Source organism: Hemicordylus capensis, chromosome 12 (assembly GCF_027244095.1).
Source record: "Hemicordylus capensis ecotype Gifberg chromosome 12, rHemCap1.1.pri, whole genome shotgun sequence".
NCBI lineage: Eukaryota > Metazoa > Chordata > Lepidosauria > Squamata > Cordylidae > Hemicordylus > Hemicordylus capensis.
Window position 1 is genome coordinate 21,430,178 of NC_069668.1, and position 20,778 is coordinate 21,450,955.

Here is a 20,778-nt window from a genome sequence, read left to right on the forward strand (position 1 = left end):
ATGGAGCTGCTCTGGGAAGAGCAGAAGGTCCCAAGTTCCCTCCCTGGCAGCATCTCCAAGATAGGGCTGAGAGAGATTCCTGCCTGCGACCTTGGAGAAGCCGCTGCCAGTCTGTGAAGGCACTACTGAGCCAGATGGACCAAGGGCCTGACTCAGTAGATGGCAGCTTCCTCTGTTCCTGGATGAGGCAGCCTCCTTTGCTTCTGTCCCCAGAGGGCTCCCAATCTCAAAGTGCCTGGGCTCAGCCCAGCTTCCTTTTGCCGGTGCAGCCCAGAATAATCTCTTCTGCAAACTCCCCCCCGCTCTCTCTCTCTCTCTCTCTTTCTCTCTCTCTGCCTCCTGTGGGCAGCCGGGCCCTGAGCTCTAGGGAAACTGTTTCTCTATCTTACTGGTTGGAAACCTACATCTGCCTCCTGCTTACCACCATGACACACCCCAAACCGCCTGGCCCTTCAGCCCCTCCGAAACGCTCTCCCTGCCTGCCTGTGCTTCTGCCCCGCTATCTCCTTCCTGCCCTTGCTTCTGGTTTTCCATCTCTCTTCCTCCCCCCTCTCCACCCCCCCACCCCCCGCCAATGCACAGCAATCCATTCTTCCAAGTCTGTGCTCCTCCTCGGGGTTGCTGTTGTGTCTCTCTTTTGTGCTGGCTGCCGGGGGGCTGTCAGCCCTTCATAAATTAGTCATTCAGTTCTGCTCCATTGAGACTGCCAAGGAGAGCAAAGAGAAGGGGGAGGTTTGGCTCTGCGGCTTCTTTCCCGTGGGCAGCCCATGGATCCCCATGCCGCTGCTCCCATCCAGACAGGTCTCGCTCGCCAACTGGATAAATGTGGCAAAAAAAACCCATTGCGCTGAATTTCGGGCTGGGTGTCAATCACAGGCGGCAGCCTGCAGTTTCCCCCAGGGCCAGCCACATAACTCTGGAAGCAGGGCCTGAGTAGCCACGAAAGAATTATCCTTCCCCAGTCCCCGGAACAGAGGAAGCTGCCTTATACTGAGTCAGGCCCTTGGTTCATCGAGCTCACTGTCGTCTACTCTGACTGGCAGCAGCTGGGAGGATCAAGCATGAATGGTCCCCTTTGCTAAGCAGGGTCCACCCTGGTTACATATGAAAGGGAGACTCCATGTGTGAGCACTGGAAGAGATTCCCCTGAGGGGATGAGGCTGCTCTGGGAAGAGCATCTAAGCTTCAAGTCCCCTCCCTGGCAGCATCTCCAAGACAGGGCTGAGAGAGACTCCTGCTGTGGGCCACCTCCAGCCTCCGAGGCAGGATGGCTCTGAGTACCAGTTGCAGGGGAGCAACAGCAGGAGGGAGGGCATGCCCTCAACACCTGCCTGTGGCTTCCAGCGGCACCTGGTGGGCCAGTGTGCAAAACAGGATGTTGAACTAGATGGGCTTCCCTGGGCCTGATCCAGCAGGGCTGTTCTTAGGTTCTTGTGCTGCTTGCAACTTTGGAGAAGCCGCTGCCAGTCTGGGTAGACAATCCTGAGCTAGGTGGACCGATGGTCTGACTCCATATATGGCAGCTTCCTCTGTTCCTAGCTCTCCCTGATTGCAGGCAGGCATCTCTCTCGGCTCTCCTTGGAGATGCAGCCTGCGGTTGAACCTGAGATTTTCGGCGTGCAGATGCTCTGCCACTGAGCTCTCAGTCGCCTCCTTGCCAAAGGCCAAGCCAGGCGGGCAGAATCCAGGCTTGCTACTCCAGTCCCTTGTTTGTGGCACCTGGTCATTGGCACTGCGTTGCCTGCCTCCGCTCTCTGGCATGGACTCCCTGAAAGTTTGACCTGCAGCTCAGGACCACATCAGACGGAACGAGGCAGGCTACGGCTCTGACTCGTTATATGGCCGCTCCGTATCTTCAGTCACCATGTCCCCGGCTTGAGGCCACTTTTAGAACCCCGGCAGCCTGCTGGAGAAGCCTGGCCTTCTCCATCCTGGTTTTTGTAGCTGCAACCTTGGAACCCCGCCTTCCCTTCCCAGCCTGACCAGTGGCCTGCAGGGTGGGCCTTGGGCCCATATCTTGGCCCTCCAAGCCCGTGCTGGCTCTGGGCACCTGGTTGGCAAAAGAAGTGGCCTCCGCACCCACTGGTTGACACGCTGGGCCCGGCAGCAACTTGCCGCTCCCCAGGGCCGTCTCTGCCTGCCTCTGTTTCCCGCTTGGAGTATGGGGCTTTGGATGGAGCCAGATTCCCCCCACGCGGCAGAGGAAGAGTTGAGGCCATGGAGGGGGAAGAGCGAGCTGGGCCCAGGTTAGCCTGGAGCAGCCTTCTGGCCCCTCAGGTTGGGCGGAAGCTTCCCGGGCAGGTTCGCCACCACCTCCCTAGCTGCTGCGCCCACAAGCCAGGAATCTTTTGCCCCCTGAGGCAGACGGGGAGCCAGTGGCCTCTCAAGCTTCGAGGGTTTGGAAGAAGAAAAAGGGACACCTGGAAAAGAGAGTTGAACAGGGGTTTGTGGGCCAGAGAGGCCTCGTGTTTTCCGGGCTGGCGTGTTGCTCCCGCTGGAGGCCAGCTCCTTTCTAGAGGCCCAGAACACCTGGCCTCTGGTTTTTCCAGCTCGCTCTTTCCCAGATCCTCCCGTACAGGGTCACTGCCAGAGTATACCGGCAATCGTTAACCGGGTCACGGCCTGGCCATGCATTCCAGAAAGGGTGCCTGGGGCAGCCGCTGTATCAGCGATGAGCATCAGCAGGCCGGCTCCCCTCCTGAAGGTCATCCCGAGGGATGGAAGAAAGGGGCACCCACCAGAGGAGACTCTTGCTTGGAAACAAAAAAGTGGGGAGATTGGGCTGTGGCCGCTGCCTGCTGGGAGTTCTAGCTCAGTGGCTGTCGGGACATGTCTAAGCTGGTTCCTTGTCCTTTCCCCCTGTGGCTGGTTGGACTGTTGCCTCTGATCCTCAGCCTGTAGCAGCCGCGTGCCAACGGTCCCCGTTTCTGCAACCTGCCCCCTGCAGCATTGGAACCGAGGAAGCGGCCTCCTACCGAGTCAGACCCTTGCTCCGTCTAGCTGAGAGCTGTCCACACTGACTGGCAGCGGCTCTCCAAGGTTCCAGGCTGGGGTCTTCCCCAGCCCTACCTGGAGATACTGCCAGGGAGTAAACCTTGGGACCTTCAGGGTGTAGGGAGAAAGGCGGGCCTTCCTTAGCAAAGCGGGGAGTTCATGCTCACGCTCTTTTAAGCAAAGGGGCACCTAGGTAATTTGGGAGCCTGGACCTAACGGCCTTTGGAGGACCCCCCTCCCCTGCAAATTCAGCATCACCATGCTCGGCTGGGTGACAGACCAAAGAGGATTTGGGGTCTCCCAGGGGCTGTGAAGGCCCTGGGCTTTGGCCCCAAAGTCCTTGGGTAGGAGTGCCTCTGTCCTCCCCGGCTGCACCTCCTTTTCTCCCAACCAGAGAACGCCGTGTACCAAAACGGTAATCAGTAACAAGGTGTGGGGGGGAGGTCAGGGAGCTGAAGGAAAGGACACCCCCCCCCCCGCAACACACACACACCGGGGACGGGACGGGGAGAGAGGGGCCCTGTGCGCCAGGCGAAAGACAGCGCGGCTCTGTGTGGTGCTCCAGGCACAAGAAAAGGCTGGAGACAAAGGCGGCAGTGTTTCGGGGGGCGGGGGGGGGGGAGGGAGAGAGATAGCAGGCATTTTCTGGCCAGGACTCCAGCAGCCCACACACACCCTGGCTGCCTTTTGGCCGCTGCTGCAGCTGGGGTGACGGGAAGCTGCTGCGTTTCCAGGAGCCTCCCCCCCCCCACCGTGCCACGTGGGGCCCACCAGGCTCCTGCTCGCCTTGCAGGCCCAGCCCGAAGCAAGAGGACAGTGTTGTCAGGAGGTTGCTGTGGTGTGGCCTCCAGCCGATGGCCGGCTGATAGCTCAGGAGGTCAGTTGATGCTCCTTAAGGTGGGCGAGTGGTTGAGAGGACACCCTGGAGGTGGGGGAAGCGGTCAAGCAACTAGGCCCGACCAGAGGCTCTCCAGCAATGGCTGGACTACAACTCCCATCACCCCCTGCTGTGGTGAGTTCTCCTTTCAGGGCTTGCTGCCCGAGCCCCCTGCAGAAAACTGGACTCCACTCGCTGCAGAGCGCCTTTGGGTGGTGGACCCCTCCACACATGCAGGCATAAAGTCTGCAAGCTGAAGAGGCCTCCCCTCTGTGTGTGGCGAGCTCTCCCCTCTTCTGGCTTGGAGCGCCAACCTGCTCTCTCCTGATAACTCCCCCCCCCCCCACCTGCCTCTCTCCCTCCTTAAAGACCTTCAGCCGATTGAGATGCAAATGATTTAATTCCTGGCACTCCGGGCACTCTTGCACATTTAAAGAGGAAAAGCAGATGCGGATTCTTTGGAAAGAACTGATAATCAGGAGGACTCACAGTTCAGCAGTTCAGCACCTCGTGGTGGTGTTGCTCATAATGTGATTAAAATAATCAAAGGCCCCATTGTTTGATGCCGGCCAGCTAAACTGTGATGCTGGAAAATTGTGTGTGTGTGTGTGTGTGTGTGTGTGTGTGTGTGTGTGTGTGTGTACATGTGCACTTGATCTCCCAAGACAATAGTTTTGGAGATGAAATTGGGAAATCTAGGTACTCTTCCCCCCCCACCCCAACAAAAGCGTGGATTGCTGTTTGGTGCTCTCCATTTCCCTGAATGGCGACAAGTTCCCAGAGTGCCTTTACAGGGTCTTGTTCATTTGGACTGGGGCCCCTAGCCACCAACTAGGGCGTTATTGTCCAACAATATGTACTGTACCCTGTTATACAAAAGGCACTTCACACGATCATGAATTGTGGAGGGTGGGGGGAGAGTGGTGCATGCTTCAGTTCTATGGTAGCCATCACCAGGTCTCCCCAGTTCTTTCTGGCCTTCTCTTGGAGGGTCCCCTGCAACATCCAGCCTGGCTCTGCCTTGCTTCTAGAACTAAACACTTGGACTAAAAAGCTCACTCTCGGGTCTCTAGTAGGAGCTCAACCAAGGGGAAAGTGGACACCCTTCTGGCTTCCAGAAGGGGATGGGCCGGTTGTATTTGTCTCTAGTAGGAAACCATCCAAAGGAAGGTGCAGATGAAAGGGAAGCACGTTATAGGCTGGTTCTCACAACCAGCAATAGGGTGGAACAGCAGGGTTTAGCTGCCTAGGAGGCTGGAGGCCTCTCACCCAGCAGGAGCCTCGTACACCATCACATTCCTGCCTCCTCCATTTGCTTTTTACCTGCACACGAGGAGGAATCAGGGCCTGCGTCGCTCCTGAACTAGCAAAGGACACTTGTCCTACCCAATCAATGATCATGTGAGCTAGCCTCAACGCTTAGAGAGGAGGAAGAGCCCTGGGGCAGAACCCAAGACCATTGGGTTCCTGGCAATGTCCCCACTCTTGCCTTGTGGCCCTCAGAGGCATCGGTTGTCCTTCCTTGTCTGAGTTGCCCTTCTCTTCTTCTCATCTAGGCTCCATCCCATCTTCCAAGCGTACCGGGATCCCAGCTCCTCGGGAACTGCCGACCGCCGTGGCCCGAGAGAAAGCCGTGCTGCGGCCTAGGAAGACGCAGCCAAGCCCGACTTCCTCGGGAACCCCGACGCCCACCAAGCACTTGCGGCCTTTCACCAAAGCCAAGAATGAGGCCGAAGGTGGCGATAAGGCGGTGCTGGAGTCCCAGGTCAAAGAGCTCCTGGCCGAAGCGAAGACGAAAGATTCTGAGATCACCAAGCTCCGGAGCGAGCTGAAGAAATGCCAGGACAAGGAATCGCTCAGCCTGGATGTCGCCGGCCTGTTGGACCAAAATGCGGATGCCATACCGATGCCCTCTGGCCACATGGAGCCATTGCTCCGAGCGCTCCAGGAGAAAAACCGGACTCTCCAAAGAGAGCTCCTCAGCCTGGGGGAGGAGAATCGGCTGCTGCGAGAGAAACTGAGTCACGCGGAGCAGTCGTCGCTGTTGGATACGGTCAGCAGCAGCGGCGGGAACAGCAGCCTGCCAACCCCCACCATGCCAGAGTCGAGCTTTGGAAGTCCGACTGGACATCCCACACACAGCCACGCGGGGGATGCCAGCCAGCGTGTCAATGGGCTGCCCTTGCGGAACTCCGGCTCGTCCAGCAGCGATGTCACCAAGGCATCCCTGTCGCCCGACGCCTCTGACTTTGAACACATCCTGGACGTGCCGTCAAGGCCTGGCTCCGCTGACAGCAGCAACCCCTTCAAGAGCTCCAGGTGCTCCATCTCGGGGAGCTTGCCCAACAACGTCAGCAACCTCTCCATGGCGTCCCTCACGGAGAAGATCCAGAGGATGGAGGAGAACCACCATAGCACGGCGGAAGAGCTGCAGGCCACGCTGCAGGAGCTCTCCGACCAGCAGCAGGTGGTGCAGGAGCTGACCGCTGAGAACGAGAAGCTGGCAGAAGAGAAGGCCATGCTGGAGACGTCCTTCTGCCAGCACCAGGAGCGGACGGAGAAGCTAGGCCAGGAGAACGAGAAGCTGGTGGCACTCCTGCAAGACTGGCCCAAGAGCGACGAGAGCAAATGGCGGGACGCCAAGGTCCACGAGCTGGAGCAGAAGTGCACCGAGCTGCAGGAGAAGGCCCAGTTCGAGCGGGAGAAGATGCTGAACATCCAGCAGCAGCTGACCAGCAGCCTGCGGAGCCTGGAACGCGAGCACCAGGACACGCAGGCAGCTGCCAAGGCCCTGCGTGAGGAGACAGAGCGGCTGGGCGCCCTCCTACAGGTGGAGCGGCAGAGCAACGCCACCCTGGCCAGGACTCTGGAGGACTGCAAGGTCTCTGTGGAGGGCCTGAAGATCGAGAGCGGCTCGCTCCGGTCACAGCTGGACAGCGCCAAGCAGGAAGCGGCGGCCATTGACGCGGCCGGGTGCGACGCAGACCGCTCTGGCGTCCAGGACTTGTTGAAGGTGGCCCGGGCGGAGAAAGATCAGCTGGAACTCGCTTGCACGGAACTCAGGCAGGAGCTCTTGAAGGCCCACAGCGAGGTGAAGACGGCCCAGGGCCAGCTGGCCAAGGTAAGGGAGCCGGGGCACTTCTGGGCATCCTGTTTCCGGGATCCATCTGTGATGGAAGCCACTTTAGGCCGAGTCTGACCCTTGGTCCATCCAGCTCAGGGTTGTCAACACTGACTGGCAGCAGCACTCCAGAGTTTAAGGCTGCTGCTGCTGCTGAGAAGGTGAGGGCACTCTTAGGCGGCTTGAGCAGAAGCAAAGCATCCGGATCATGAGATGGCTCCGCTCCATCCTCTTCTGTGCTGTGTCCAGTTCTGGGCAGTGCATTTAAAACAAAGATGGGGATCAAGTGAGATGGGTCTGGAGGTAGGCCGCAAGGAGGGCGAGGGGTCTGGAAAGCCACTCCTGTGAGCAGCGGTTGAAGGAGCTTAGCCTAAGGGCAGGACTAGGGTTGAAGTTCCAAGGAAGACCATTCAGACTGGGCATCGGGAGGGATTTCCAACTAGCCGTTGGGCAGTGGAACAGCCTGCCTCATGCAGTGGCAGGCTCTCCTTGGCTGGAGGTTTCCAGGCAGAAGCTGAATGGCCGTCTGACAAGGATACGGTCGCAGCTCCCTGCCCCTGAGCCAGGGGGTCAGACTAGAAGACCCCTGAGGTCCCGTCCTGCTCTTCAATCCTACAGTCCCATGAAAGGCCACCAGGCAGTGACCTGCCCCCTTTCCCCACCCCACCCCCACCCAACTGCCCCGGAGAGGTCTGTGTTTGGACAGTTTTGTGGGCTGGCCGTTTCCTCCTTCCTGGTCCAGCCCTTGAGTGCTTCCTCCTCCAGTCCCAGGCAGATGGACATCATTAGCGGCTTGGTCCACCCACCCACCCACCCCGCAAGCCAGGTGTTTGCAGCAGGGAGGGGTGTTCTCCACCCGCCTCCCCAAGGCCAGGAGAAGTAATGCTAGCCTGTGATTAACCCTGCCACCCAGCTGGTGGAGCTGTCCGTGGGGAGGGCTGCTGAGCCTGCCAGAAACGGGCCGCCTGATTTACAGGGGCTGGGAACTCTCGAAGTGTCTTTTAGCCGAAGCTGTTGAGGGGAAGAGTGGCCAGGTGATCCAGAGAGCTGTGCAGACGGCGGAGAAGCAGAGGAAGTGTTTTGGCTTTGCTTGGGTTTTCTTGCCGGAAGGCTTAAGAAATAAAATCAAACCCACAGCTATCCTGCGTTTGAATATTTCCTTCCTCTGCCTTCTAACCTTGGATCATCTTGGTTGCCCTATTCTGGGAAAGGTGCAGAAGAGGGCAACCCATATGATCAGGGGCCTGGAGCAGCTTCCTTATGAGGCAAGGCTACAGCCTCTGGGGCTCTTTACCTTGGGAAAGAGGCAACTAAGGGGAAACATGACTGAGGGGTATAGAATTATGCATGGAGTGGAGAGGGTGGACAGAGAGAAATTTCTCTCTCTCACAAACAACACTAGAACCAGGAGTCACCCCATGAAACTGAAGGATGGGAAATTTAGGACCGACAAGTGGAAGTCCTTTTTCACCTAGCATGTAATTAATCTGTGGAATTCCTTGCCATGGGATGTGGTGATGATGGCCACCAGCTGGGATTGCTTGAAAAGAGGCTTAGACAGATTCATGGAGGACAGGGCTATCAATGGCTACTAGTCTGGTGGCTGTAGAACTCACCACCACCACCAAGGCAAGATGCCTCTAAACCCGAGTTGTAAGGGAGCAACCGCAGCAGGAGAGAGGGCATGCCCTCACCTCTTGCTTGTGGACTTCTTGGAGGCATCTGGTGGGCCACTGTGTGGAACAGGTGCTGGACGAGATGGGCCTTCTTGGGCCTGATCCAGCAGGGCTGCTCTTACCTTCTTTTGTTTTCACCTAGGTAGAGCATCTGCAGGAGGTTCATGGGTTCCCTCCTTGGCAGCATTTCCAGGAGACTCCTGCCTGAAAGCTTGGAGAAGCTGCTGCCGGTCTGGATAGACACTGAGCTAGATGGACCAAGGGTCTGACTCGGTCTATGGCAGCTTCACCAGGAGCGTCCATGGCTCCGCAGTAGAGCCCCTGCTTTGCAGGCAGAAGGCCCCAGGGTCATTCCCTGGCATCATCTCTAGACTCCTGCCTGCCACTTGGGAGGGCCGCTGCCAGTCAGTGCAGACCATAGACAGCTAGATGGACCAAGGGTCTAACTCTGAAGATGGCAACTTCCTGTGACCCTGCTCTCCCTCTGCTAAATACAAGTGATCGGCCCCTTGCAGAGGTGCTTCTTGGCCCAGTTAGCAGGGATGGTTCCCAAAGTAAGTGAGCAGAGAGGCTCCTTTCAAAGGGGTGATTCTCTTGCTCTCTATGAAGCGAGGGGAGAGCAGCGAGTCCTATCCAGTCCTGGCACTAATTCCCTCCAGTGGAGAGGGGAGTGTCTTCTCCTTCCTTGTCACTTGTTCGGGGTACGGTGCTTTGAGATCCTTTTTCTTGAGCAGGCACTTTGTCAATAGTAGTAGTAGCAGCATCTACTGGTTTTGCCATCCCAGGCAGGCAGCAGTCACAGGAGCATAATCAACTCCCCGGCCCTCACAGCTGGTCGGTGACATCTGTTTGGGTGCCTCAGCAGCTTATACAAGCTTGCGCTATGCCAGGGCTGCCCAACTTCGGGCCTCCTGCTGGTGCTGGACTATAAAACCCATCATCCTTGGCTTGCCCACTGTGGCTAGGGGTGAGGGGGATTGTAGTCGCAGAACAGCTGGTGGGGAGAACCTGTCCTCACTGGTGACTTGGGTGGTGGTTACCCAGAGTAGGCTTGGTGTGTGCTCCATGCTTTTAAAATAAGGATATTTCCTGAGGAAAGCTGCATCCTGTATGCAGATTGGACTCATGCCCACAATTTCTCCGGTTTTGCCTAATTTCATTTGATCAGGGCTGTCGCACTGAGGCAGGAGCGGGCTTCTGTCACTAGTGAGTTGTGATAAGGCAGCAGATTCGGGCTAGAGATCAGGAGGAATTTCCTTACTGTAAAAAGCTGTGGGACCATGGGACTACCTGCCTCATGAAGTGGCTGGCTCTCCTTTGCTGGGGGTGGCCATCTGTTGGTGGTGAATCCTGGCCCACGTTGTTGCTCCGTTAAGCGGTCACGTTTTCCAGCACACCAGCCCAGCTGCCTGAAGGACTGGGCTCTTGCTTTTCTGGCAGAGGAAAGCGGTGCGCCTCTGGAATGCGGATCCTAAGGTTGGGACCCTTTTGCCCCTCCAGGTGGAGAAGGAGCGCGGGGAGCTAAAGGAGACCTGTGAACGGCAGGCGGAGCAGCTGAGCCAGGCCAGCCTCAAGCTGCAGGAGAAGACCGCAGAGAACGAAGCCGAGATCAAGAACCTGAAGGAGACTATCTTTGAGTTGGAGGACCAGGTGGAGCAGCACCGAGCGCTCAAGCTGCACGACAACCAGATCATCAGTGACTTGGAAAGTGGGTGGAGCGGGAGGGTGCCCGGACCCTTGCTCTCCTCCCGGCGTTCGCCTTTTCTCTCCCTCGCCCATCCACCGTGAAGCAGGGCTGGGCCACTTTGCCCCTCCTGCAGATGTTGGACTACATCTCCCATCATCCCTGGCTCTTGGCCACAGTGGCTGGGGGTGATGGGAGCTGTAGTCCGAGAGCAGCCGGAGGGCCAATGCTGTGCAGCCCTCAAGTAAAGGATGTTCCGAAACCGATTCGACGAATTGGATGACCAAAACAATCTGGTTTGAGTTGGGAGGAAATGCCTGAGAATTCCTTCCACCCTTTCAAAGCAAGGGGGGAAAGAAAAGAATTTTATTTTACTTTTAATTCCCTCCCCCCCGCCACTTTGCTCTCCAAGGAGCCCAGAGTGGTGTATATATGTATCCTCACAGCCACCCTGCGTGTTAGGTTAGGCTGAGAGAGAAGTGACTGGGCCAGTGCGTTTCATGGCTGAACAAGGGTTTGGTCTCCCTGGCCCTAGTGTGTGGTGTGGGTGCATGGGGGGTCATTCCAGGCACACTTTCCCCTGCCCACCCCAACAGGTGGACAGTATCCTCATCCCCAGCACCGGAGCCAGCTATCTGATAGGCCAGGACAATTTCTGTGTGCAGCCGCATGTGGAGACACCTCTGGATCGGGGCCAGCATGTGTCTTCTGCAGGAATGTGTGAGCGCCACTTGCTGGCAGAAGGAGAGAGCTAGCTGGGTTTTAAATGTGCAGTGGCGGAATGTTCTATGTACCATTTTTCAATCCAGGAAGAGTCCGTAAAGGGGTTGGCATAGCAGAAGGAATGGGAAGCTACTCCTCGGCGCAACTAGCAGAACTCAGAACACTTAAAAATATGTATTTTTAAAATGTAAAGATGTTTATTTATTTATTTTATTTTAATTTTCACATTTATATCCCACTCTTCCTCTACGGAGCCCAGAGCGCGGGGTACATAGTTATGTTTCTCCTCACAACAACCCTGTGAGGTAGGTTAGGTAAAGAATTTATACTTTTCAACAAGAACCTCTCAGGACTCGCTTCCCAGTCTGAAACAAGACATAAGGTTTTGTTTCCCTCCAGCCCCTGGCGGGATGCTGTGCTGGGGCTGGATAGGGCCAGTTGCTCTCCCCCTGCTAAAGAGGAGAGAGCCGCCCTTTTGAGAAGGTGCCCATTCTTGGCCCAGTGACCGGGGGCTGCTTAACGAGGCCGGCCTTTGATTAAGGGAGGGGGCACGTTTACGGAGCATGCCTGTCCACGCTGCTTTTCAGTCAGCAAAGGCCCCACAGAGGTTTCCGTGGGGAAAGCAAGGAGACAATGGTTCTCTGCCCCAAAGAGGCTCCCAATCGAAAATGAAACACAAGGGAGACCCCAGCACCAGCCCTGGGAGGGGTGCCATGCTGGGCTGGATAGGGACCCTTGCTCTCCCCCTGCTTAACGGGAGAGAGACGCCATTTTGAAAAGGCTCAGTCAGCTAGAGTGGCCATTTTCAAAAGGCCCACTGCCCACTCAGCTAAAGGGGAGAGAGCCGCCATTTTGAAGAGGCCCAGTCAGTTAAAGGGGAGAGAGGCGCCATTTTGACTAGGTGCCCCTTCTTGGCCCAGTAACCAGCCTTAACGAGGGCGACCTTTGCCTGAGGGGGAAAACTCATTTATTATTTACGGAGCACGCCTGTCCACACTGTTTTTCAGTCAGCCAAGGCCCCACAGAGGTTTCCATGGGGAAAGCAAGGAGACAATGGTTCTTTGCCCCAAGGAGGCTCTCAATCTAAAATGAAACACAGGGGAGACCCCAGCACCAGCCCTTGGAGGGATGCCGTGCTGGGCTGGATAGGGACCCTTGCTCCCCCCCGCTTAACTTAAATGGAGAGAGCTGCCATTTTGAAAAGGCCCAGCCAGCTAAAGGGGAGAGAGCCGCAATTTTGAATAGGGGCCCTTTCTTGGCCCAGTAACCAGCCTTAACAAGGCCGAGTGTGCCTGTCCACTTTAGTCAGCCAAGGCCCCACAGATGTTTCCGTTGGGAAAGTGAGGAGACGATGGTTCTCTGCCCCAAGGGCCTCCCAGTCTGAAAAGGGAGTGCCCCCCTGGGTGAGGCACTCTCTCCCTGTGCCCGGTAGAAGAGCTTGGTCACTTTAAAAGCTGCCTCTTGGCCCAGGTAGAAATGATATTTATTTTTAGGCTGTCAGCTCCTGGAAAGCATGGGCCTACGTTTGTCTGCTGCTCTGGGCACCTAGAGAGCAGGGCTGGGCCACCTGGGCCCTCGAAGAACTCTCATCCTTCCCAGCCACAGTGGCCAATAGTCAGGGATGATGGGAGTTGAAGTCGAGAGTCCCAAACCCTCCCCCAGATGGCCCTGGGGTGGGCCACCTAGAGAGCAGGGCTGGGCCACCTGGGCCCTCCAAGAACTCTCATCCTTCCCAGCCACAGTGGCCAATAGTCAGGGATGATGGGAGTTGAAGTCGAGAGTCCCAAACCCTCCCCCAGATGGCCCTGGGGTGGGCCACCTAGAGAGCAGGGCTGGGCCACCTGGGCCCTCCAAGAACTCTCATCCTTCCCAGCCACAGTGGCCAATAGTCAGGGATGATGGGAGTTGAAGTCGAGAGTCCCAGACCCTCCCCCAGATGGCCCTGGGGTGGGCCACCTAGAGAGCAGGGCTGGGCCACCTGGGCCCTCCAAGAACTCTCATCCTTCCCAGCCACAGTGGCCAATAGTCAGGGTGATGGGAGTTGAAGTCGAGAGTCCCAAACCCTCCCCCAGATGGCCCTGGGGTGGGCCACCTAGAGAGCAGGGCTGGGCCACCTGGGCCCTCCAAGAACTCTCATCCTTCCCAGCCACAGTGGCCAATAGTCAGGGATGATGGGAGTTGAAGTCGAGAGTCCCAAACCCTCCCCCAGATGGCCCTGGGGTGGGCCACCTAGAGAGCAGGGCTGGGCCACCTGGGCCCTCCAAGAACTCTCATCCTTCCCAGCCACAGTGGCCAATAGTCAGGGATGATGGGAGTTGAAGTCGAGAGTCCCAGACCCTCCCCCAGATGGCCCTGGGGTGGGCTACCTAGAGAGCAGGGCTGGGCCACCTGGGCCCTCCAAGAACTCTCATCCTTCCCAGCCACAGTGGCCAATAGTCAGGGTGATGGGAGTTGAAGTCGAGAGTCCCAGACCCTCCCCCAGATGGCCCTGGGGTGGGCCACCTAGAGAGCAGGGCTGGGCCACCTGGGCCCTCCAAGAACGCTCATCCTTCCCAGCCACAGTGGCCAATAGTCAGGGATGATGGGAGTTGAAGTCGAGAGTCCCAGACCCTCCCCCAGATGGCCCTGGGGTGGGCCACCTAGAGAGCAGGGCTGGGCCACCTGGGCCCTCCAAGAACTCTCATCCTTCCCAGACACAGTGGCCAACAGTCAGGGATGATGGGAGTTGGTCGAGAGTCCCAGACCCTCCCCCAGATGGCCCTGGGGTGGGCCACCTAGAGTGCAGGGCTGGGCCACCTCGGCCCTCCAAGAACTCTCATCCTTCCCAGCCACAGTGGCCAACAGTCAGGGATGATGGGAGTTGAAGTCGAGAGTCCCAAACCCTCCCCCAGATGGCCCTGGGGTGGGCCACCTAGAGAGCAGGGCTGGGCCACCTGGGCCCTCCAAGAACTCTCATCCTTCCCAGCCACAGTGGCCAATAGTCAGGGATGATGGGAGTTGAAGTCGAGAGTCCCAGACCCTCCCGCAGATGGCCCTGGGGTGGGCCACCTAGAGAGCAGGGCTGGGCCACCTGGGCCCTCCAAGAACTCTCATCCTTCCCAGCCACAGTGGCCAACAGTCAGGGATGATGGGAGTTGAAGTCGAGAGTCCCAAACCCTCCCCCAGATGGCCCTGGGGTGGGCCACCTAGAGAGCAGGGCTGGGCCACATGGGCCCTCCAAGAACTCTCATCCTTCCCAGCCACAGTGGCCAACAGTCAGGGATGATGGGAGTTGAAGTCGAGAGTCCCAAACCCTCCCCCAGATGGCCCTGGGGTGGGCCACCTAGAGAGCAGGGCTGGGCCACCTGGGCCCTCCAAGAACTCTCATCCTTCCCAGCCACAGTGGCCAACAGTCAGGGATGATGGGAGTTGAAGTCGAGAGTCCCAAACCCTCCCCCAGATGGCCCTGGGGTGGGCCACCTAGAGAGCAGGGCTGGGCCACCTGGGCCCTCCAAGAACTCTCATCCTTCCCAGCCACAGTGGCCAAGTCAGGGATGATGGGAGTTGAAGTCGAGAGTCCCAGACCCTCCCCCAGATGGCCCTGGGGTGGGCCACCTAGAGAGCAGGGCTGGGCCACCTGGGCCCTCCAAGAACTCTCATCCTTCCCAGCCACAGTGGCCAATAGTCAGGGATGATGGGAGTTGAAGTCAAGAGTCCCAGACCCTCCCCCATATGGCCCTGGGGTGGGCCACCTAGAGAGCAGGGCTGGGCCACCTGGGCCCTCCAAGAACTCTCATCCTTCCCAGCCACAGTGGCCAATAGTCAGGGATGATGGGAGTTGAAGTCGAGAGTCCCAGACCCTCCCCCAGATGGCCCTGGGGTGGGCCACCTAGAGAGCAGGGCTGGGCCACCTGGGCCCTCCAAGAACTCTCATCCTTCCCAGCCACAGTGGCCAATAGTCAGGGATGATGGGAGTTGAAGTCGAGAGTCCCAGACCCTCCCCCAGATGGCCCTGGGGTGGGCCACCTAGAGAGCAGGGCTGGGCCACCTGGGCCCTCCAAGAACTCTCATCCTTCCCAGCCACAGTGGCCAATAGTCGGGGATGATGGGAGTTGAAGTCGAGAGTCCCAGACCCTCCCCCAGATGGCCCTGGGGTGGGCCACCTAGAGAGCAGGGCTGGGCCACCTGGGCCCTCCAAGAACTCTCATCCTTCCCAGCCACAGTGGCCAATAGTCAGGGATGATGGGAGTTGAAGTCGAGAGTCCCAGACCCTCCCCCAGATGGCCCTGGGGTGGGCCACCTAGAGAGCAGGGCTGGGCCACCTGGGCCCTCCAAGAACTCTCATCCTTCCCAGCCACAGTGGCCAATAGTCAGGGATGATGGGAGTTGAAGTCGAGAGTCCCAAACCCTCCCCCAGATGGCCCTGGGGTGGGCCACCTAGAGAGCAGGGCTGGGCCACCTGGGCCCTCCAAGAACTCTCATCCTTCCCAGCCACAGTGGCCAATAGTCAGGGTGATGGGAGTTGAAGTCGAGAGTCCCAAACCCTCCCCCAGATGGCCCTGGGGTGGGCCACCTAGAGAGCAGGGCTGGGCCACCTGGGCCCTCCAAGAACTCTCATCCTTCCCAGCCACAGTGGCCAATAGTCAGGGATGATGGGAGTTGAAGTCGAGAGTCCCAGACCCTCCCCCAGATGGCCCTGAGGTGGGCCACCTAGAGAGCAGGGCTGGGCCACCTGGGCCCTCCAAGAACTCTCATCCTTCCCAGCCACAGTGGCCAATAGTCAGGGATGATGGGAGTTGAAGTTGAGAGTCCCAAACCCTCCCCCAGATGGCCCTGGGGTGGGCCACCTAGAAGCAGGGCTGGGCCACCTGGGCCCTTCAAGAACTCTCATCCTTCCCAGCCACAGTGGCCAATAGTCAGGGATGATGGGAGTTGAAGTCGAGAGTCCCAAACCCTCCCCCAGATGGCCCTGGGGTGGGCCACCTAGAGAGCAGGGCTGGGCCACCTGGGCCCTCCAAGAACTCTCATCCTTCCCAGCCACAGTGGCCAATAGTCAGGGATGATGGGAGTTGAAGTCGAGAGTCCCAGACCCTCCCCCAGATGGCCCTGGGGTGGGCCACCTAGAGAGCAGGGCTGGGCCACCTGGGCCCTCCAAGAACTCTCATCCTTCCCAGCCACAGTGGCCAATAGTCAGGGATGATGGGAGTTGAAGTCGAGAGTCCCAAACCCTCCCCCAGATGGCCCTGCCCCCTTAACGTTGCCCTGATGTTGAGGCTGCCGGTGCTAGCTCAAAAGGTCTCCCGCCTCTCCCTTCTTCCCAGGGAATCTGCTGAAACTTGAAGACCAGAAGCTGGACTTGGAGAGGCAACTGAAGACCCTGAATAAGCAGATCAAGGTGAGGGGGCGGCCGCAAAGGTAGGGCTCTCACCTGGAGTTTGCCTAGGAGACCATCCCCGGAGGGTGGGGTGGATGGGAGAGCCCCTGCTTGGCGGGCAGAAGGTCCCAGTGCAGCCCCTGGCATCTCCTCCAGCTAGGCTTGGGAAAGACCTTGGAGAAGTTGCTGCCAGTCCATGTAGACAGTACTCCGCTAGAGCAGGGATTCTCAACGTTGGGTCCCCAGATGTTATTGGACTTCAGCTCCCATAATTCCCAACCGAAGGCCACTGGGGCTAGGGATTATGGGAGCTGAAGTCTGATAACATCTGGGTACCCAACGTGGAGAATCTCTGCGCTAGATGAACCAAGGGTCTGACTCAGTAGGCAGCAGCTGGCAAGGGTCTGGGGCCACTGCTCAGTGGCAGAGCCTCTGCTTGGCATGCAGAAGGTTCTGGGTTCAGTTCCTAGCACAGGTTGGGCTGGGGAGAACTCCTGCCCAAACCCTTGGAGAGCTGCTGCCAGTCAGTGCAGACAGTCCTGGGCTAGACGGACCCAGGGACTGACTCGGTTGAAGGCAGGTCCCGATGTCCCTCTCTGCCTGCCTCTGACCCAGCTGCCCTGAAGGGTAGTTGCCTAGGTCTTCTGGGGCTGCTCCATGCACGCTGTGGAGGGCGACCCCCTTGGGGCCGTGCCCCCTTTGCCAGCTGCAGTCCCTTCCCCTGGCGAGGCGCAACCCTCTCCCCTCTCCCCCCCCCTGCCACAGGAGGACACGGAAGAGTGGCGCCGCTTCCAGGCCGACCTGCAGACGGCCGTGGTGGTGGCCAACGACATCAAGTGCGAGGCCCAGCAGGAGCTGCGCACGGCCCGGCGGCGCCTCCAGGAGGAGGAGGAGAAGAGCGCTCGGCTGCAGAAGGAGCTGGAGGAGGCCCACGGCGTCAGCAGGTGGGTGCGGTCCGCCCCCGGCCAGGCCTGGCCCACTCCCTGCTTGGGGACTACAACTCTCATCATCCCTAGCCAGAGTGGCCAGGAGCCAGGGGTGATGGGAGTTGTAGGCCACCATCTGCAGAAGGGCTGAAGTGGAGCATCCCTGCCCACTTCTCTCTTTGGCCACAAGCGTGCATGGAAGTTGCTCTTAGGTGGCACAGTGTCCCCCACCCTCTCTTCCTCCCCCCCACCGGCAGGTTCTGTTGCCTTCTGTTCCAATGCATCTCCCAGCACTGTGTCTACTGCATGCCGCTCAGGGCCCTTACGGAACAACCCCCCCTCTCGCCCACGAGCCCTCCTGGCTCCACAGCACCCCTTGACTCAGCGCCCTCAGGCACTGCTCCTCAGCCCCAGATCTCTCGGCTTTGGAGGGTCGTGGCCATGAGAACATGATAAGGCCCGAGGCACCAGCATCCGGTTTCCCACCACGGCCCCCTGGATGCCTCTGGGAAGCCCACAGGCAGGGGATGAAGGCCAGCCTCATCACCTGCCCTGACCTCCCTACGACAGAGCAAGCAGCCCACAGCCATCAGGACTAGTAGCCACTGGTAGTCTTATCCTCCAAGAATTGGTCTCAGCCCCGTTGAAAGCCACCCCATGACAGAGAGTCCCATAGACGTATTCTGCACTGGGTTGAAAAAAGTCCTCTGAGTCCCCAGCCTGCCCAGAAAGCCACCTCTCTTCCCTCCACCATATCCAGGAGTTTTGCCTCCCCCCGAATAGTCGGAGATGAATCATTTGCTCTGCCACAGATGTGCGGTTATGATGCATTTTCTCTCAGTGCAGAGACACGGTGGCAGGGCAGCCTGCCCTCAGAAGAGGCTGCTGCTGCGTCTCTGCGTGAATCCCTGCTCTGAGCTTTCTTCTTTTCTGGGGCGAGGTGCGTCTCTGTGGCCCATGCAGAAACAAAGCGGGAGGGTGACGAGGGGCTTCCTTTTGAGGGTGGGAGGTTGCTTCTGCTTGGGGATGTGGGGCAGGCTTGGAGCAAAGCAGGGGAGGGCCCAGGGGGCTAGACTTCCTTGCCTTGTAGCACCTATGTGGAGTGTGATGGATCCATGCCTTGATCCAGGCCAGTGTTTGTGAATGCCAGGTAAATCACAGGGAATCCATCCCAGGATGGGATGATCCGTTGGTTGCTGTGTGCAGCAGAGAGGGACCCTGCCTGTAAAGCCCTGTCTCTGCTAAGCCTCTTCTGCATCCCGTTTCTCATTCCTCCGGGTCCCAGGCGGGAAAGATTAGTTACCTTGCTGAGTGGCGTTCCCTGTAACAGGGATTTCCCAGGCGTGGTTGACCACAGATCTCATCATCCCAGCTGCTATGGCTTTTGGCCACACTGAACCTGGGAATAAAACCAAAGTCTGGGGTGATGGAGGTTTCTGTGGCACTCTAAAGCTTTGTGTTCTGGGAACAACAGCCGTTGCGGTGCTGAAAGGTGCACATTGGTCTGATTCAGTTAAGAACACAGTGGATGCTGGGAGCTGTAGTCCACCAGCAGCCAGGGAGCCTCTGGGCTGATCGGCTGACGCTGTATTTGTATTCTGCGTTCCTCCAAGAAGCTCTTGGTGGCCCGTGCGTTGCAGGCAGAAATCCCAGGCTCAGCGCCAGCGGAAAGGTGGGAAAGAAGTACGGGTTGGACACCCTTCCATGCAGACCGGCACCTGATTAGAGCCCCATGCCCGAGAGCTGCGGGCGGGCAGCTGTCCCTATGGGGGCCCCAGATGGAGAGAGGAAAAGACATTCCATCCAGATGTGGTTCTCCCCGAGGACATGCTTTTCATTGCCGAGATGCTTGCTTTCCAGATCTGTCTGTCTGTCTCTGGTTTTGCTCGTGTGTAACTGTCTGGCTTCCTCGTTGTATCACTCGCGGATAATGTGGAGCCACCAAGGACGTCACTGGCAGCTGCCAGTCCCCCTTCTCCTTTTGTAGTGGTGGTGGTGGTGGTTCCATTGGTGAGCCCAAGTTCTCCCCCACATCCCCTCCCCGGCCCCCGGAATCAGAAGCCCTTGCTGGGCCACTCTGTCTGTGGCGGAGGCCTGCTGGGTACCTCTGCAGGCATTGAGGATGGCATCGCGCCTACAGGGCGTACAGATCTGTCGGCGTGGACAGTGATCTGCACACAATGTTTGATGTATGTACAACGCCCCTTGCATTTGAGGGGGCCTGTGCCCAGCTTCATTTTAATGCACACACGCACACACACACACACACACACACACACACACACACACACACACGTACAGCCCTTCACACGGAAACACGTCTGTGTGTGCAGGCACCTGCGTGCCTGTGGAGTGGAAGGTCTGGATAGGATTCTGTCTCGGCTGGAACGCACAGCCAGCGCCAGACCACAGAAGACTTCCAGACAGTACTTCTCACTCGGCCCAATTCTTCCTTTGGCTCCCCCTAATCTGACTTCGCCCATCACACACACACAAACACACTCACACACCAGACCACACCATGCCAACGCCACCTTCTACAGTGCCCTCTTATACATTTCCGGAGTAGCCTGTGAACGTGCCGGACCCAAAGTGCATCTGAACTGAAGGTAAGAGATTCTGCAATGAGCCCCCTGAACCCCAGAGAGGGGGCAGCCCCCAGCCCAACTAACGTCCTTCCGTCCCTTTGACCCCCCCCCCCAGGGCTGCCGGGTGCGTCTGGTTGGCTGACCTCCCTTTCTTCCTTCCAGAGTTCTGCTTGCGCTCTGTGTGTGTCTTACGCCCGGCTGTCGGTCCGTCTGCCGGTGTCTTCCCTCCCCCTTCCGTGCCCCATGTGTGTGCCGGCTGCCCTGATTCGCAGAGGCTTCCGAAGGCTGTTGAGCTCGCGCTTAAATGCCGGCTCCCCAAAACGGAGTCTAAGGGGACTGCTTGTGTCTCCCCCTCCCTTCCCAACGTTAGCTTGGCAGCAGCTGTGTGCTAACACCGGCTCTCTCAGGTAAGGAAGCCAAAACGGAAGGCCCCACTGGATCGGGAGGGAAGGAAGGGCACGCCTTAGACCACGAATACGATGGCTATGTAGATCCCACTTTTCAACAAAAGTTCCCAAATCAGTTTGCATAGATCTATTTTATTTATTTATTTGTTTATTTGTTTGCTTATTTAACGTCTCTAGGTGGACTACAACAAAAGCAAAAAGTTAAAACATTAGTTAAAACAAATAAATGACAACGTAAAACATTGGATAAAATAAATGATGACAAAAAGTTAAAACATTATAAGAATTTAAAACCTTAAAACCATATTTTAAAATGACGTTAAAACTATTCAAACTGTATTTAATTAAAAGCCTGGGTGAACAAATGTGTCTTTAAAGATTTTTTTTTAATTGTCAGAGATGGGGAAGCTCTTATTTCAGCAGGGAGCA

At 57.8% G+C, this 20,778-nt stretch overlaps 1 protein-coding gene across 12 annotated transcripts in view; it reads left to right on the forward strand.

The window, feature by feature from the left end:
- LOC128336001 (cytospin-B-like) overlaps positions 1-20,778 on the forward strand; it is a 114,671-nt gene that overhangs the window by 53,811 nt on the left and 40,082 nt on the right. For 10 of the 12 annotated variants that reach the window (XR_008311805.1, XM_053275028.1, XM_053275030.1 and 7 more), the window contains 4 exons: positions 5,428-6,992; positions 10,169-10,376; positions 16,376-16,449; positions 17,194-17,372. Coding sequence is in view for 9 of the 12 variants with exons in the window: in XM_053275028.1 (XP_053131003.1) it covers positions 5,428-6,992; positions 10,169-10,376; positions 16,376-16,449; positions 17,194-17,372 (2,026 nt within the window). In the remaining 3 variants the exon portion in view is untranslated. Of the gene's footprint in view, positions 1-5,427; positions 6,993-10,168; positions 10,377-16,375; positions 16,450-17,193; positions 17,373-18,967; positions 20,350-20,778 lie in introns of all 12 variants that reach the window. The other 2 variants (XR_008311806.1, XR_008311807.1) reach the window with 2 other exon arrangements.